Genomic DNA, 19,241 nt, shown 5'->3' on the forward strand with positions numbered 1-19,241 from the left:
TTATTGCATAAAGAAATACAGTATTTTGCAACGCAAAATTCGCAAAGTATTTTTTTAAATTTTGAAACACTTTTTTTCTTGTAAAACGGCATGAATTGATTATGTCTTGGCTCGGCGGATATTCCCTTATACCAAGTAAATTTTTTTTACGTTCGGAATTTCTTTTCGCAAATGACAATTATTTGGCACAATATCAATCATTTTCATACACCCAAAATTTGAAGCCTATGGTGGCCCTAGGCAAACTAATGTCAAAAAATTGTTAGGTTTTGGGGATTGGTTTTAAATACATTTAATGATCTTGTCTTGAAATGGCGCTAGATCCAAGAAGAAGAAAAATGAAAATTCAGAAACTATCAACATGCATGTATCGATATTTTTTGCTCAAAGATAACACTTAAATATCAGCAATATTAAAGAAACAACTTTTTAGATAAAATTTTCTATAGATTAATGCTGCGATTTTTTACCTTTCCATCGATGTATAAATCATAAAAATTTAATAGGGAAGTCAAACCAGTCTAATCACCAGTTTAAGGACATTATTTCGTGGACTTATGTCTAAAATTTAATATTTCTTACGAACTGATTTATGTTTCAGTAATTTCATAATCAATTTCAATAGAGAGCGAATTGATATACAAAATGACAATATTTTGCTACCATTTCAACCTGAAACGTGTCTGTTTTGAACGTTTTGGTGAAAAAAGTAGTGTTTTTTTTTTAAATTTATAGTACTTGGAGGTTTTTCAAAGCCAAAACTTTACTTCTCCCACCCTCTTATATTAATCCACTCATAAAGACAACAATCTGCGCAAAATTTCACTTTGATTACACAACTCTAAGGCGCGCCTCAAACGCCTCCAAGTTCGAAAATATGTGGTTGTAGTTTTTCAACACTTCAGCCATTTTTACTAAGTTTAGAACCATATTATGACCAGTTCGCCTGATGAAATACTTTCAAAGATCCGACTCCGCGGGCGAAGCTGAAATTTTGTGAAGGAAACAATTGTCTTACGAAATCTTAATATACTTAAACCTGAAACAACTTGAGCACCACTGCCTTTTAGTGTGTGATACACGGCTACCTGTTACCCAATTTACTCTTAAGACATATTCAAAACCTAAGCTAGCTTATCATAATGTCTACTCACGGGTCCGTTTTTCCTACCATACATCAAAACGCATAACAATCAATTTACAGCTCGAACGGCACAGGGATATCACAGCAGAATCTAGGAAGGAACAGGTGCATCACAGCTTAACCTACCTGACTGCACTGCTTTGACAGGTGTACCGCAACTGCCCGGAGCCCCTCCGACGACTTCTGGCTCAATCCCACTGGCTCTCACCATGTCCGCAAAAACGGGACTCGCAAAACCAAAATGGCGCAAAATCGAGTCCCGGAAAGCGATTGGTTCAGCTTCCAAAAACGACCTTGTGAACAAACAATCTCTTAAGCATTTTTGGAATCTTCCGTTTTGTAGGTTCGTTACTCACCCAGTAGGTGCCGCCTGTGCGTTGCCAAAGAAAACTTCCACCGTCGTTTGTGTGGTTGACGAGAAGACTTCTTGCTCACACCTACGAAAAATCATGTTCTCTAAACCAATTCTTGTAGGAAAAATGTTCCGTTCACTCACCCTATGGCGACGTGCTCTGAAATACCACTTTGTATCTCCGTTGGTTCTGATTCCGTTTCGGTGCTTCGGGAGTCTGTGATCAGATGACAGTTAATCAGTAAATGTCATAGTATGTTTTTCCATTATAACGAAGATATTCTGTCGCAGTGTAATGGCTTCCAATGTATTCAGCCTGGTATGTTGTTGCCGTCGAATCGCTCACCGTCTGGGAATAAAATATATAGATTTCTTTTCTATTCTGTAGTGATTATTTGTCTCTGGTCTCACCATTCGAAGATCTACTGCTGATGCTCTCTCAGTATTCCTGCTGTTCCTTCCCAACAGCGATGGCGGATTTTCGCAGGAGAAGAACGAATCGGGTCACAAGTTGCAATTGCGAATGCTGGCGCTTTATTTCTTTCCTTTCACTGATGTTGTTTTGTTTTGATGGTTTTTGTTTTCATATGTCATCTCATGTGTGCGTTTGACTTTTACACTCTAAATTCTCAACACTGATTCTTTGGTAGGTTTTTGACTCAGATGGTCGGACTACACGCACAATACAAAAAAGCAACACGATTTTAATCATAATGCTACAAACCTTTCAACGGTATTCCACAAGCAGAATTCTTAATTCGTGCGACAGTAATCAAAAGCTGAAATTCTATTCTATTTGTACAAAGATTTTATACGCGGAAATTTCAGTTCGCTTCATGCATGCTCGATACAAAACTCGAAAATCTTCAAAAAAGTCGAAGTTTTTCGTGAGTTCCAATAACTATACAAATTCATCTAGAGTCCATACGTTCTGAGCTATTCCGACATTCGCTCGTCTTCAGTGAATAAATCTTATCCCCATCAACTATTTGATATTACCAAAGTCTTAAAACTGTTTAATATGTATTACCAAAATAAAAAAAACTGTTAGCTATAACCGAATTTGTTTACTTACTCTCTTGAAAACCACTCAGATTACAATTTTGAAAAAATTGTTATTTGTTTCAAACATTTTATTATGACTACATAACGGAATTTTACTAAAATTTGAACCAATCTAGTGAGCCGGCATATGCCCCTCATCACGTGTTAGTTAGACTGCGCCTCGTTGTGGGTTGGTGTGATTTGATGTTCAATCTTGTTGTTCTGGTTCTGATGCGATGGGTGGGAAAACGGGCGCCCGAACTTATCCGATGCCGAATCGACCTCACTCTCGAACTCTCACTCAATATTCTTTTCGTGGCATCGTCGTCGTTGTTCTCGACACCCGACGACGGCGATGAGGACTCGTGCTCACAATCACTTCACTAAACATCGCCTCTCGAGACCGAAGGGTTGTTGTTGTGCAGTTTTGCCGCAGCCGAATAATGATGGGTCCTACAGTCAGTTTTCGTTGTTTTGTTTTAGGCACCCGTTTCTGAACTGGTGGGGTGTTTTTCACTTTGCCGGCTCGGGTGTTTTCCGGCGCCCATCGTCACCCACTTTTGGGAGCGATGGAGGCTGCTTGATGGGGTGTTGAAGCAGAATTCGTGATGTAGTTGTTCTTGCAGATTGTTCGTAAGCATGCAGCGGAAATGAATTATTAAAACATTCATGGCATTGTTTTTTTTATGTTCGGCACTGGACTTTGATGTTTTCCTGCATTTTTAGGTAGAAAGATTTTATTATAGTTGTTCCATTAGGTTAGTTATTGTAAAAAAAAATCTTTTATAAGGTTTCTTGTGGGAAAGTTTAATGAGATCAATTATGGCATCAAATTACAAATTAAGTACAGGCCCTTTCGTTTTTGGCAACAGGCTCGAGAATTTTGTGTTGCCGAAATCGAATCGTGCCAAAATCGAACGGTTTTTCATCAACTTTTATCTTACCAATTAACAAAAATAAACTATTATTATTATTATTATTAAGTTAATTTTTTGTAATGTTTTGTTATGTTTTGAAATGTTTGAAATTTTTATCATTTTTGTCATTTTGCATCTATTTTAGATTTTGTCTGTAAACATTGTTTTCTTAACACCTTTTCATATCTTGAACTGAAAAATTTCACTTGTAAAAAATCTCCATGGGGCGGGGGGGGGGGGGGGGGGGGTTAAACCCCTAGAAACTCCCTCTTCCCCCCCCCCCCCCCGTTCGCACGGCCTTTATACAAACACTTGAGTCTAAAACACATTGCATTAAAGCTTGTAAGCAATCCGTTTTTTGGTGGTCAATATCCTATTTGATTGAGTTCTTATCTTGATATACCTAATGCTATCAAGAGGTTAAATAACTTAATAATGCTTGCATGGACTTTTTGTTATAATTTGAGATATTTTAGCAACCTACGAGCACAGAGAACCTACGAGTGCTAAATTTGTTCTCAATTTAATATGAAATGAATATCAAAATATCTCATAATTTTGATTTTCTCTTCTGATCGAGGTTCTAGACTCGATCAGAACCCGATCAGGAGAGCATATCAAAATAATTACTCAAACGTATCTCACCAAGATATTTACATCTGATTCAGTCATAATTAAGTACTCTAAATTATTGATTTTAAGTTTCTCCAATCTGAATTATATCTTATTCTGATTGACAGACTTGAATGGGGTTGAGCTCATTTTTAATGGTAAAGATTTTCTTCGGATTGTCCTAAATAAAATGATTATATCATATTTTGATATACGTGCAACTTTTTATGAAACACGGACATCGAAGTCAACGGCCCAAACCGTGCATTAATGAGTTTCGCTCAACAGATCAATAAAATTGAATCAAATATGTGAAAAACCAAACAAGGAGCATGGTTTCAGCATATAATGTGGTTTATTGACATTCCACAGAAAGTTTTCTCGAAGCACTCATCTATATATACAAAAAGCAATTTCTGTATGTATGTTTGTTTATTTGTCCTCTATAGACTCAGCCGTCTCGAGAGCTAGAGGTCTGAAATTTGGCATGGATGCTCATTAGGCCTAGGAAAGATGAAAAATGTTTTCAGATTTTCGGATGACCCCTTCTGAAGGGGGTCGTCCATACAAGACAAATATTGTTTTCGCGATATTGACGTCATTTTTCGTCGGATTGTGTTGAAAATTTGCACTTGAGTGTTTTGAAAGACAAGCAATCGATTTCAGGTGTTAAATTTTGTGTAAAGGGTCGGCCAAAGGGGTCGTCCATATTAACTATTCGCTATATTTACGATATTGACGTTATTATACATCACATTTAGATGAAAATTGGTACACGATAGTTTTGAGTGACGTGCAATCGTTTTGAGGAATTACATTTAGTGTAAGGGGTCGGCAAAAGGGGTCGTCCATATTAACTTTTCAATATCTTTATGATAATGACGTTTTTATACAACGGATTGAGATGAAAATTTGGACATAGAAGTTATTAGGGACGAGCAATTGATTTCACTCATCCAAATTAAAGTAAGGGGTCGGCCAAAGGTGTCGTCCATATTCACTCTTCACTATTAATGTGATATTGTCGCTATTATACATCGGATCAAGATGAAAATTGGTACACGAGAGTTTTGAGGGACGGTCAATCGATTTCAGGTTCTAAATTTAGTGTAAGGGGCCGGCAAAGAGGGTCGTCCATATTAACTTTTCAATATTTTTGCGATATTGTCATTATTATACATCGAATTGGGATGAAAATTCGCACACGGTAGTTTTCAGGGACGGTAAATCGATTTCAGATGTCAAATGTTTTGCCAGGGGTCCACGAAAAGGGTCGTCCATATAAATTAATTATTCACTGTTTTTAGCAATATTGACGGTATTATGCAATGGATTGCTTTGAAAATTTGCGCACGGTAGTTTTGAGGGACGGGTAATCGATTTCAGATATCAAAGATTGTATAAGAGGCCACCGGAAAGGGTTTAACTTTTTGCAATATACACGGGGGGTTTTTGGACGGTCAATTGATCCCTGATTTCAACGAAGACAGAAAAAGTGATCGCCCAATATTTTTGCAATTATTACTTAACAATGGATTTGGAAGTGCATCTGGAAAATGCTTGGCAATTGACGTTCATACAAACAGTTCATGACATATTCCAAGTTGAAAGCGAAACGGAGTTCGTATGAGATCAGATAGTATCTTGATTAGTTATAATTTTGATAGGTTTTGTTCTGTCCAATATCAAACTATGCTGTCTGAATGAGATATAGTCTTGAAAGGAGCATATCTAAAATTGATATAATTTAGCTATGATCGCATAGATTTTTTGATATTATTTGAGATATTTTAACATCCTACGAGTACTGAAAAATAACTCATTTAGATTTTTCATCATTTTCCCTCCTGATCGGGTAACCAACATACAGCATACATACATACATTTCATCTTGATATAACTTTGTTTTTCGCTCCTGATCGGGGACCTACTTCCAGCAATATTTCTATCCAACCAGGTGTGGATTGTATATTTTTTTCAATTTCTGTCTGATTAAACTTCAATCAATGTAAATTTTATCGTCTAGCAGATATTCCTTTTTGGTTTAATCAGAATTGCCATAATTATTTGCTTCATGGTGATGCATAATCTAGGGGTAAATAGCAATTTTAACAAAAACAACTATGCTTTTTATTAAAATTCCACTGAAAGCTGAGAGCCATAAACTTCCTAACTAAACCTTAAAAGTATTATTTATTATCTGATAGTAAATAAGCCGTGAAATTGAAAAAATGACGAATTATTTTTCATATTTGGCTTCAGAAAGAGTTTGGGGTTTTCAGTTAGCTGACCCAATACTTTTCGGTACTATTTTATCCGCTAGCTCACTAAAAATTTAGAAACTAAGATTTTTCGCTAGCAAAAAGGAAACCGACTTATTGGCAAATTAGAGATTTTGTTGCGGACAGTAGTATTTTAAGATTAAACTTAGTTACTTGAAATATTGGACGTTTTGTTAAATTTTAAATTTTTCTGAGCATTTTTTCTTATAACAATACAAATTATTTGTTTATTTGTATCTAATTTCTTTTACCTTTTCCTCCACACAGCGACCAGGTGTGTCTCCCGACTGCGGCCTATCGCCAGTTCATCGGCATGGACGAATGGTGCCAGAACAACTGCCTCCGCTATCCACCGAATTGTCCGGAATCCGTGTGTCACTGTCCGTAAGTAGAAATTCTATTTTAACCTAAAATCTATAGTTTTCTAAATGAACTAATTCTTTTTTGTTTTTTTTAGCCAAACCTGTGAAGCCATCGGCGAAATCGAAGGCCGCGAAGGGGCCGACGTGTACTGTATGGACGAGTGTCTCAACTACAAATCGAACTGCCCCACGGATCGGTGTCGCTGTTATTAGGAACCCGAATCGGAACTCAACTATGGAACCCCCGAATACTCATGGAATATCGGAAACGAAACTACTAGACGCAATGGCTTTGAGGACTTTGGAGTCCCAAATGTTTTACCCAGTGATGACCAGAGGGAGAGTGTAGTATACCTACTTATGTGTGTATACTAGAGATTACTTTCCGATTATTTTGTTGTACTTTGAAATCGATCAAACTTGCCGACCTGTTTTTAGTATTTTCCCTTTTTAGTGTAACTATGAAGGAGAAATCCCCGGAGAAAGAGAAAGAAGAAGGAGATAATGTAAAGTAATTAAACGAAGAAGAAAAAAAACAAACAAATATCCTAGTAGAAGCAATAGAACTCCTGAAACGTTACGTAACGTAAGGTAACGTGGATAGTTCTGTACATTTTACCTGCTTGACTGTGACTCGATACACACTTCAATGTTCAATTATGTGTTTTGCCTCCCCCAACCCTGTACAAATGTTGTCCTTCTTAGATCAGTTTTAGTTTTTGTTTGTTTTTAGAGTTCTTCTTTTAATTTTCCCCCATCCGCTGCTGTGTACAAGATAGGCATTGTGAATGATGATGAATTTTGCTCAAATAAATCGTGTGTACAAAACTGATACGGTTAGGACCAAATTTTCTAGAAAGAAATTACCATTCATCGAGAGGCTCTTCGGTAGGGAAAACTAACGAAAAAGACGAGGAAGGTTCGAAAAACTGATCAAATTCGGACACTTTTTCGTACCGAATTCGAACCACCTTTTCGGACCAAAATCCGGCCAAAATCGGATCAATTTTTGGGCCGAATTCGTAACGACTACAGGAAAAGTCTGTTCTGATAAGATTTTCTTTAATTGTACTTGTCAGGCTTTCGGATTAATAAATCAATATCGATCGAGATATTTTTTTTTCAATAATTTGTCTTTAGTCTCTCAATTTGCTTCTCATTACGTGAAGTTTTCTTTCTCCCTTTCTTGCATGCTTGCAGCTTGCAAGCTTCACTCTTTTCCGTCGAAACGTTTGCAATTTTCCCTCATATATGTCTCACAAATCCTGTACAACATACACATGTATTACAATTACACACATTTCGATCGTTCGTTCGTTTTTTGTTTTGTTTTTTTTTTTTGCTTTTTGATGTTTTTGTTTCTCTGTGGCTGGTCTTGGTTTAAGTTTTTTCCTTTTCTTTAAATTTAAATCCTTTTTCTTTAATCGACTAATAGGCTCGTTCAACCGGCAGACACGTTTCGCAGTTTTTTTTTTCAATTAACCTTCGGAAACGGAAAATGGCGCTTTCTTGTTCATTGTTTACTTTTAAACTTTATACTTGGATAAGGATTTTTCTTATTTTGCTCCTCTGACTGTAGTAAGTTAAGTGTGTTTAATGATTAACTGTTAAATTCTATATTCATCGGGGTTTACATTGAGCTTCTGACAGTTCTATTCCACTTTTGTTTCTAAGTGTTCTGACAACTACCTATATTTGTTTTCAAGTTGTTTTCCTGCTTTCCGAAATGGCAGGTCAAGAGTATGGAGCAAAAACGGGTTTTCTTCGGGATGAAGGAATTGCAAAACTACATATAAGCAGTTTTCCTATTGATGATACATTAGTGATTTTGTCTTTTCGTCTTATTACATAGGATTTTGTTTCTCAGTTCTCGTTCGCCGCTTTCATCATCGTTCCATTTCGCATCCATTCATTTAAACTTTTAAACACAATTTATTCTATTGTTTCGGTTATATGAGACGACAGTGTGAATAGTTAGTTGTCTTTTTAGTTTAAACAAATTAGAATTAATTGGTAAAGTTTGAACCATCTTGTTTTCTTATAGCTTGTTGATAGTGTTGATTATATTGATTATTGCTGAATTGGTATTTAGATCAAAGTCGAAGCTGCTTCAGTTTATTTGAACATTTTTCCTCTGTTCACACTTATGGATTGGAGTAGAACTTTTCTTTTTGGTCAGTCATTGGAACCCATTTAGAGTTTATATGTAATACACCTACATGTTTGAACCTTCCTTTTACTTGAAATTTTAATTTTAAAATACAATTTTAACTTTCTATCCCAAGTATCGATTTTACTGATAGACTTTTTTTTTCTTTCAGATTTATTCGATACTGATCCAGGGTGGAAAACAGAAGAAAAAAACAAAAAAAAGCGTTCAAATGTCAAATTGATCTGATTAGATCACCGACCATTAAGCAGGTTTCAAATTTTGTTTCATTAGAATGTACATTCTTAAAACTTTTTTTAAGTCTTTGAGAGAGTTTTGCATTGGATAATTTTACAAGTTTCACCAAACTGAGCATACCTCATCTATGAAACAATAGCTTTGTTGATTTTGTTTGGTTCTGGATCGAATTTTTATCATAAACGATAACAAATCTTTTCAAAAAGTGTTCATTTTTCTGTCGTAAAGCAAAAAAATGCTATAAGTTAATTTCTATTTGCCAGATCTAGATACTGATGAAAGTTGAATTCTCTGTTCAAAATTATCAAAATCGAATTATCCTTTGAAATTTATTGTGAATTGAGTAAATACCATCACAAAATCAGAAATTTTAGTAAAAATTTATCAAAATTACACACCTCTAGAAATTTTAAAAGAAAGTTGGTAGTGTGAAACAGTGAAAAATTACTTAACAAATCCTTTTTTCACACGCTTTCAATGTACATATGCAAAATTTCCATTATTTTTCTTTGAAATGAGACTTCTGATTCTTGAAACCAATCCAGTTCCAAAGATTTAGTTGATTCTAATTGAAGTGTAGTTCTCAAATCAGAAAAATTTTAACTGTAATTGTTCTTGACAATCGCCTAATTATACTTGAAAAATCTTATTCGTAAAATAATCGGATATGATGTGTCAGACAGAAACTGCAATCAGCTTTCTGACTGCGTATTCCATCATTTTTTTACATTCAAAATCAAATAACATTTCATTCGTAGAACCACAATAAGAGTAAACTCCGTGAGAAAAAAATCTGCCAGGGTAACTCGAAAAAATCAGAACAATAGCTTATTTCAAATTGACTTTGGATAGCTTAGTTTGCTGTCCAAAATCTAGTCATATTCAGCATGGTTTTAGCTTTAAAGCCCAGAGTTCATGTATAACAAATGTTGTAACTGTTTAAATTTTTAATCTGGAAGATAAAAATACAAAAATTCTGCCAACTATGAAGGGCTCGACGTTCCGAAGAACATCTGAAAGAGCTAGGAAACGTCCGAATTAAACGATTAGATTTTGGTCTGGATTGCAACTGTTTGAACTGGAAGACACTGATTTAGAAAAGTTTTTTTTCCTATTTGTTCAAGAAATGAAGTCTAGGTTCGCTATCAGATCCTTTTTGAGCCATTTCTTACTGAAAAATTGAATTAATAGTAAAACTTATTTTGAAAGCTTGGAAACCGAATGATGAATTTAAAAAAATTAACAGAAATTTTATTTATCCCTGCAAGAAGTTGGAGTGTGAAATAGAAAACGATCCGATTTCGTCGAAATTTGCTTGAAATCGAGGCCCTCAGAATCAGAGGGGTGCAAGTCCCAAAATAATTAATTTTGAGTTAAGTATACCTAACGATTCTTCATGTTTCAATGTACATCTGGTGTAAAACTCGATTTTTTTTTATAATTTTTGTTGAATAATTTTTCGATTGAATTAAAACTGCTCGAATTGGAAAAATGTATGAAAAATCGAGCACCTTCACAACTTTGAAGCGCGTTTTCTCGAAACTATCATATAGACACTTGCACCTGTCTGATCCGAATCGCCTCAATTGGTATCACAATTGAGAGGCCAGGGTGTACGTTAAATGCGATCCAAAAATGTAGTTCTTTGGCTGATGAAATATTAAAGCCTCGTCCACACTCGGCAACTTGAACTGCGATTTCGGTTGCCGAGACTTGTTAATGTTTACATTTTGAAATGGATAAAGAGATGCATTTCTAAAGTCTTCCAACAAGTATGGGAGACTTTCAGCAACCAAAATGTAAACATAAACAAATCTCCCCAACAGAAATCGCAGTTCAAGTTGCCGATTGTGGACAAGGCTTAAGAAACAATCACTCGATTTTTTCTCTCTCATTCTCAACAACTCTCGTCAGGCGCGATCTAAATCGGAAGCATTTCTTCGCAATATAAGCCTCTGACATTGAAGCCCAGTTCTCAGAGATGGAAGCCTTTTGAGAATCGACACTTGGGTAAGAGGCAGTGTTACCACATCAATATCAAATTGACTAAAATCTGTACCAAAATCCAACGATACCAACGATATATGAAAACTCAGTGCAATTTACAATTTTTTTGTTCAGTTTTACAAATCCATTGTTTGTAATAGATACAATTTCGAATATTTTGACCATTCATAGCCTCTGAAACCAAACTCTCTGATAAAATATAAATATTTCATCAAGTCAAAATGTCAAAAATCTGTACAAATCTGTACCAAATTTTTTAAAATTTGTCATCTGCCCGTACAGAATCTGTGCCAAAAATGAGTCCAAAAATCTGTACTTTTCTAGATAAATCTGTACATGTGGCAACCACGGTAAGAGGATTCATTGGCCTTTGCTTGAATATACGCCCATATTGGACAGTCGAAAGAGTTCAACAAGATTTCTCGGAAGATAAAGATTTCTCTGCCAAAATTCAATATTTTCATTCAGCCAGGTTTGGGTCAGTTTTTGAGATATGGCATGGACTTCATTTTTTTTTTTCAGGAAAACAACATTCTCGGGTTCGCCGAAGTTTACCCGAATCCACGGAAGCACCTGATTCTCCGCAATGTCCAGCTTCAGTATCAAATTTTATTCCAGCTTTTCTGAATACAGGAGCTATCTTCAATTCATTTGAAAAAACCGCTCCAAATACCAAATACCGGCGGGATACTTGATATTGTCAATGCAGTTGAAATCCGAAGTTTTCGCGCTGGTGATTGTCAACCTTGCCAACCAGCGAAGATGAAAAATTCACCAAACACCTCGGCAATCGGGAACCCTTTCTTTTGTTTGGTTCCGACACGTGGAAGATGTTTGAAAGATGCCTGGTCAACATAAAGCGATGCTACCGACGCTGATGTTGACGAAAACTCCGGTTTGGGGTAAGATGTGTATATTAGGAGGTGTTACCGAATATCCAATTCCCGATTCAGCCATTTTGGCTAAGGCTATATGTAACTGCGGAGCTCATGGAGTTTGTTTACCAACAAACCACAGAAAAGCTGAGCAAATAATCTTATGTTCGTAAACAAACTTATTGAGAGGCCCGCTTACTTCTCGCCTACTTACTGTGAAAGTCAGAGAACCTCGTGTTGCAAAAAACCTTGATTTGAGGACTCAGCGATAGTATACACACCTTGGCGTAGACTGTACACGGAAAATAATTAGCAGGTAAAATTCACCGAGATAAAAAGGTGAACGCTCGTGAAACCAAAAAAGGTAACTTGTACCTCTTCGAGGTGAAACTCACTTCACAGCGGTGAAAAGTTCACCTGAATAGAGCTGAAAAAAGGTACAATTCACCGAGAAAAAAGGTGAATCCGAAAAAGGTAAATCTTGCCTCGTAGCGAGGTGAAGTTCACTTGAATTGAGCTGAATAAAAGGGTACAATTCACCTAGGAAAAAGGAAAACCCAAAAAAGGTACCTTCTACCTTTTCGAGGTAAAGCTTACCTCGTAGCGCGGTAAACCTAAATTGAGTTGGAAAAAGGCACAATTCACCTACAAAAAAAAAAACAGGTGCACAAAAAAATGGTGCGCAATATGCAAAAATCACCGAGCCGGATTCCCTCCAGCCTGGGAACATGGTAATAAATTCCTAAAAAAATAATACTTAATTGAGGAAAAACCCCCATCTATCTTTAAAAAATATTAAATTATGTATAAATTTTGTTTGTTTGTTTAATTTTCAATTGATGAAACATTTACTTTTTAAGTCAGTGAATGTGAAAACGGTACAATCTACATTTTTGCTCAGTTAATCTTGAAAACGTTAAATTTACCTTTCTTTTCTAGATGAAACGAAAAAAGGTACAATTCACCTTTTTCCTAGGTGAATGGAAAGAAGGTCGAATTTACCTTTTTTTCTAGATGAATGGCAAAAAGGTAAAAATTACCTTTCAAGGTGGGTGGAAAAAATCGCCTCTGCTTCTCGGTAAAATTTACATTTTTTTTTTATTTTCCGTGTACTACTGCATTGCTTTGTCAATTTCCAGATGAAGGTTAGAGCTAATACACCCACAAAAAATTCTCAAAATCATCAAAAACAACCCAAATAGACCGCTGAACATCTTCGCATTTTTATGGGAAGGATTTATACGGGGTCTTAGTGACAATTGGCGTAAAACTCTGCCCAAATGGCGATTTTCTCGGGCTTCTGAAATAAGAGATTCCCTAAAATTTCGTCGGATGATTAGTCTTATTCGTTCGATTTTATCTCTCATCATGAAAGCTTTTCTTCGGTTTCTTGCTTATACTTAAAACCTGTACAGAAAACTTAAGTTTTAAGTTGACTGAAGTACATAGTTTGGGACTGTTAAGCTTAACACGAACTCTTTCAACTCTTTTATTGAGGCAAGTTTAATCTTCATTTTCGATCAAAACTCTTTTTTCGAAATCTACAAATTTTTGGCTTATGTTCAATTGTAACCAGTTTTTTTTTATAACGAAACGTTATTCAATTCGGAACTCTAGGAACTAAGAGAAGTATTTTCGCTTTTAGTAAAGACTGACAACAAATGCCTGGCCAAAATCAAACAAGTGACTTTTCAGATTTTGATGCCTGCCTGAGGACATCTTCAGAAAAAAATCTCATCTAGAGCTTCGGGAAGAGTAAGAAGTTAACCAATCTCAGAGAGGAGGTTTCTTGAGTCGGCTGCAAATGCCTGGCCAGAATTAAACTAGAGGCAATTCAGGTCATTCTGCATCGATTTTACTCTTTTCCCGGCACTTCTAGACGGAAGCTTTCCCTATTCGAAAAAGGGACTTCCTTTGAGATGTGAAACTTTGATGTTGTTCTTTTTTTATTAAGTACTTAATTTATCGGCAACACTGAAATTGCGACTGCCTTCCTCAAATAAGTCAGAAAACACTTCGGAAACTACATCTTTGTCGATCATGTAAAGCAAGAAATGTACTAAATGTAACATTATTAAGTCTGATAATTTTCTTGAGGGAGCAAAATTCTTATCTCGAACTCAAGAAGGACGTCAAACAGATACCGGTTCGAGAGTTTATGCTGCCCTTTGAAGGTTGAAAGAATTGGCAAATTAAATTAGGAACTCATCCCATATCTCTGAGTAACGCAAATCAATAACAAAGTTACTGGTTGATATTACTCGTGATCATAACCAGTTTGATGGTACTGTTTCCATGTGAAATGTTGAAGACTTCCAAAGAAAGATTTTTTAGACCAGTTTGTTGAATCCAATCTTAAATGTTTAGCTTGCTTTCGTTCGAATCCATTCGCTAAACACCTAACTAATGGAAAACTTTTTATCATCCTTTTAAAAGTGGTTTTCGGTTTCGGAAATTTCATATAAACTCTAAAAAGAATCTTCACTACTCTTCGATTGTTCCGTTCAGAAGATTGTAACAAACAAATTATTCACTTTTGCTTTTTTTTTCTTAAAACTAGATACCGGTTCAGAAAAAGAAAATTTGCAGGAAAAGCTATCGACAACAGAAAGGGTAACAGCGAAAGGTAGAATTTAAATAAGATAGATTTTTTTTTGCTAAATAAAACGCTCATAACTGAGGGAAACATGATAATTTTCCCGACTAAAGCTAAACAGATTAACAAATAGGTTCCTAATAATGGTTTGCTGTGGCTAACATATCGCTTATGTTTTTTTTTGTTTTCTACTAACGCAAGACATAAAGAAAGGTCTTCTGATCTTTTTTAAGTTTAAAACAATCTGTCTTGCATTTGGCGCCCGACGTGGGACCCGCCATCAGGGGAACGAACGTGTAAAGTTAGTTAGTTGCTTTAATCAATATGGCTGAACGAGTTGCTCAAAAGTTCTTACTCTCTCTCTTTCTTGTATTTTTCCTTTCAATTTTGAACACTTGGTCCCTTTTTTTCTGATTAGGATAAAAAGGGAGTTGGCTCAAGTTTGTTTTTCACTTTATTATACACGAGAAAACTGTTTTTTTTTATATTTTGAGAACGTTTTTTTGAGTTTCAACTTGTTTTTTTTAAGGAAAACATTTTTTTTAAAGAATCGAAACATTATTTTGCTTGCCCAATTTCTAATACTGATTTTTGTAGTTTAAAAAAAAAAATATTCTCATTTTTCTCCGATGAACTCTTGTTTTTGTTGCTCGCTTCTTTTGAGTATTTGTTTCAGTTTTCAGATAATATAAATATCAATTTGTTTTTGGGTATTTGCATTAGGTTTGTTTTTCGTTCTCAAAATTAAGGGAAAAACTGTATGTGACCATTTCACAATTTACATACAAGTAGTAGGCTGAACGATTTGGCGTCACGTGTTTAAAAACTTTTTTCCTTTGTTTTTTTTCTTGCTTCTATCAAAGGAGCCTGTCGTCGGCTCATTCGTTTACTTATTACGGTGACGTCGTTGATTGTGGTGCTTGCATTGATCGGCCCGGCGCAGGACTTCCGCATAGGACAGGTCCAGCTTTTTGAGTTTGTGCAGATCCTGGCTGGCGGAGGAAGGTTTGAACTGGACAATTTCGCCGCTCTCGTCGGTCAGTTCGGCGAAACGATTGCTGCTCCGATTGGCACTTCCGGCGGAAGTTGCAGCGCTGGTGTTCGTAGATTCGCCGCGATTGATCGGCGGAGTGAACTGATTGGCCGAGGGTGATGGCGTTGGCGAGTTGATGCTGCGATTGTAGATGGTCATGGAGTTGCCGTTCCATTCGGCCGTACCGGACGGGGTCGTGTGGACCTGAACCGGACTGCTGGTGCCACTCGGGGATGCGTTCGGGTTCCACGGGCGATAATTGGCTCGGCCCTTCTTGTGGCCGCTGGTTGCGTAGACTCTTGGAGGTGTCGGAAGTGCGATAGGGGAATCCGACCGATTCAAACTGTCGGCATCGGAACCACGATTACGGCGACGCCGGGACTTCTTCTTGTTGACTCCAACCGAAACCGTCAAATAGTCCAAAGGTTGCCTCTTATAAGGGGTAAGTATGCGTCCATCTGGCAGAGCGGCCACGCCAACCGGTGGCTTATTTTCCTGTTCACCGTGCTTCTCCGCATATTTTGCCTGTTTTTCGATCTTCTTCCGTTCAGACTTTGTTATACACTCGGACATGGCAAACGATTGCTCTGAAACCGCAGACGAAATCACGCTCTGAGTGTCGTCTCCAAACTCACTCGGCGGTTCCTCATTGGCCGGAGTCACCGGAGGTACTTTAGGAGCATTCGTCTTCCCTCCAGCAGGTTGTTGATCGTCCAACAGCGGCAACTGATCACCTTCGTCCCGATTGTCGGCCGCTTTCTTCAGAATGGTAAAAATCTCCCGGAACAGTTCCCGATGAGAGGGACTAAATCGGAACCTTGAATCAATAGCTGTCTGATCCTCGTAAATGCTAAACTTGCAGTCCTCGCCGTCGGCGATCGTGCACAAAAAGTTCCTCGGGCGCTCGTCCGTCTGCGTAGCCTTGTTGCTGATCTCATCCGAGAACCCGGAACTGGTCGTTTCCGTCTCCGAAAAGTCCGTCGGAGTACGCAGTCCAATCTTGCGCCTGGTTCCATTGCTACTCTGGTCGTCCTTTTTGCTGCTGGCACCATCCTCATCGGTGAACTTGGTGTTCAGCGAACTGAAATCGCCGGATCCCAGTTCCTCGTGCAGCGATGGCTGATGGTGACCGTGACCGGAAGTGGCTCCACCGGCAGCATTTGAAGACGCATTAGGCGCATTAGCTGGAGGAGGTGGAGAGGTTCCACCGTTGCCGCCACTAGCCTTGTTGCGCATCATCACCGAACTCCTCTGGACCTCCAGCAGCGCTTCATATTTTTCCACCAGCTCCCGGTACGGATTGTTTGAACTAGTACCCGATAGATCCAAGGTATCTGGCTTAGGAGAATTAATCTGGAACGAAAGGGAACGTTAGTGTTGTTCATTTTTTTTCGGTAGGAAGGATGGCGATCTTGTTGGGACCTGGACGTTTGAGAGTTGGGGGATCTGAGTTTTACTTTTTTTTTTTGCTAGATGGCGAAATTCCGGACAACAACACAGAAAATCTACTGTTTATCCACAAAGCGTTAGTTTTTATTTAACTTTTTCTATGATACATTTTGTACACGATTTCTAAGGATCAAATTTTACAATAGGACTACACAGATTTAAAACGGGTTAAAATCTGAAATAATGTTTGTGTATAACAATAATTGAACAGTTCGGAGAAATAAATTTATAACAATCCGAATTCCACAGAGGAATCAAGAGGATAATATGGAAAATGGGAGAGACACTTAATAAGGGTAAACAGGAACAAAAATAGGGAAAGTCATTCAGATTCTATTAATAATAAAAAAAAACCTTTTTCACGAAAAGTTCGTCAAATGTTTTTGGAAACAGTTCAAAGATTGCAGCTTATTATGAGTAATGTGACTCGCCAAACTTCAGTTGAGGTTTTGAAGAAAAATCCAAGCTCGGATGAAACACAAATTAAAATTTGAAAAATAAATTTCGATTTAAGAGTGAGTTTCTAAAAATTGCTACATTCGTCTGTTAGAATCGAGTGATTCAAAAAGTCAAGTCTCATTAAATCACTCGACTCGTTGATTAGCCCAATCAGTGGAATTGAAATAATCTACATCCAAGCTCCACAAACATGGAAAAATGCTTAATGCTTTTTTTTATTTAAGGGAAGCCAACTGAAGAAAGGAAATTGAAATCTACGCTAACCATGGCGACCGTCAAAAATCTGTTTAACGAGCTTTGACGTGGTCCTCGTAGGGTTTTGTTGAGTACCTACGGAAATTTCCAAAAACATCACGAATAGTTTGAAACAAATCTTTAATATTGTGGTGGTCGATTGACCATTGAAGAAGCATCTCAAAAGACTGTCTGGGTAGAATTCTCATTAAAGGATTTTGTACGACAAATTTCGATCGCGCCGCAGACTTCATGGTTGGTTCTGCGTATTGAAGCATGCGACGGCGAGGACTGCAAGCCGGAGATAAAGTTCGGGACAGTTGAAACGAAAAACAAACAACAACGAGAGGAAAAAGTAGGGGCCAAACATCAGGCCAGACATTGGTCTTTTTTTAATGAATCCGTCAGTTGACATTTAATGGCATTTGCTGAACAAAATCTTCAAATCAAGACGATGAAAGGTTGAAGACACGCTTCTTAGTGAATTTTGGAGGCCTTCTTTCAGCCAGATTTCAAAATCAAACCGCGATATTTTTTCAGCAAATGTCACAAATGTCGGGTATGCCGTGACCGAGATTCGATCTCACGACCGTTGACTTAGAAGACTTGAAGGCTATTCTTTACGCCACAGGCGACGGCTACTGTGCCTAAAACCACTAGCCAAAACTTCCTCATACATTTCGTTGCCAAAGTATTGCATTTTTTATGGAGAGTGCTATTTTCAGGATAGTCTCGCTCTCAAGGCGTATAAATTCATCTCGATTAAAAAAATCCATTTTTTCTGCATGAAATTGTTCGACATGATTGATTACTGATAACTTTCCGAACACAAGAATCTTTACATATAGTTTAGGTCGATTTTGGTAGTTTTACTTGTCGCGCCAAAAGAAATTCTCGGAGCGTTAAAGTCAAGAGAGAGAACGACAAGATTTCCAACGCTTGGCCGAAACTGAGCGTCTGATTTAAGTAAGAGAACGTCACCCGTTTTTTCAGAGACGGGCCTTCCCAGGAAATACACCTGTCACCAGAATACGGGTCCCATGGCTACGAACGTGTTAATAGTCCCCTTATCGGTTATGTTTTTACAGTCCGACTGAAGACTACATTTCAGACAAGCAACAGGCAGTCTTCACGATAACATGTACTGAGTTCAACTTGTGTGCAAAATTTCAGACGCAAGTGTGCTTTGTACTTGCACATCGCGTCTAGAAAAGTGCAACTCTGAAAACAAACCGAGAGTAGAGATTCGACTACATTTACGATATGCAAGTTCAGTACGCATATCAATAGCTGTGCGCAGGGTTGTATTTTTTTCAAAATTCAGGGACATGAGACATATGATCAGGATACATGGTTTAACGCAGGGATGAGCAACCCGCGGCCCGCGAGCCGCATGTGGCCCGCAAGACCCTTTTGTGCGGCCCGCGAAGCTTTTTCACATTTTTAAGCCTCAACTTTTTTCTACAAT

General features: G+C 37.4%; 2 protein-coding genes across 5 annotated transcripts in view; one reads left to right on the forward strand and one right to left on the reverse strand.

Moving 5' to 3' along the window:
* The window catches only part of LOC129738845 (uncharacterized), a 166,262-nt gene extending 158,735 nt beyond the window's left edge, over positions 1-7,527 (forward strand). The window contains exons 4-5 of the mRNA XM_055730151.1: positions 6,619-6,735; positions 6,809-7,527. Coding sequence (XP_055586126.1) covers positions 6,619-6,735; positions 6,809-6,926 — 235 coding nt within the window. The 3' untranslated portion in view covers positions 6,927-7,527. The remainder of the gene's footprint in view (positions 1-6,618; positions 6,736-6,808) is intronic.
* A 323-nt stretch (positions 7,528-7,850) lies between these two features.
* LOC129740228 (uncharacterized) overlaps positions 7,851-19,241 on the reverse strand; it is a 444,184-nt gene continuing 432,793 nt past the window's right edge. For all 4 annotated transcript variants that reach the window (XM_055731837.1, XM_055731838.1, XM_055731839.1 and 1 more), the window contains one exon: positions 7,851-16,984. In XM_055731837.1, coding sequence (XP_055587812.1) covers positions 15,485-16,984 — 1,500 coding nt within the window. In that variant the 3' untranslated portion in view covers positions 7,851-15,484. The remainder of the gene's footprint in view (positions 16,985-19,241) is intronic.

The sequence above is a fragment of the Uranotaenia lowii genome, chromosome 1, assembly GCF_029784155.1.
Source record: "Uranotaenia lowii strain MFRU-FL chromosome 1, ASM2978415v1, whole genome shotgun sequence".
Taxonomy (NCBI): domain Eukaryota; kingdom Metazoa; phylum Arthropoda; class Insecta; order Diptera; family Culicidae; genus Uranotaenia; species Uranotaenia lowii.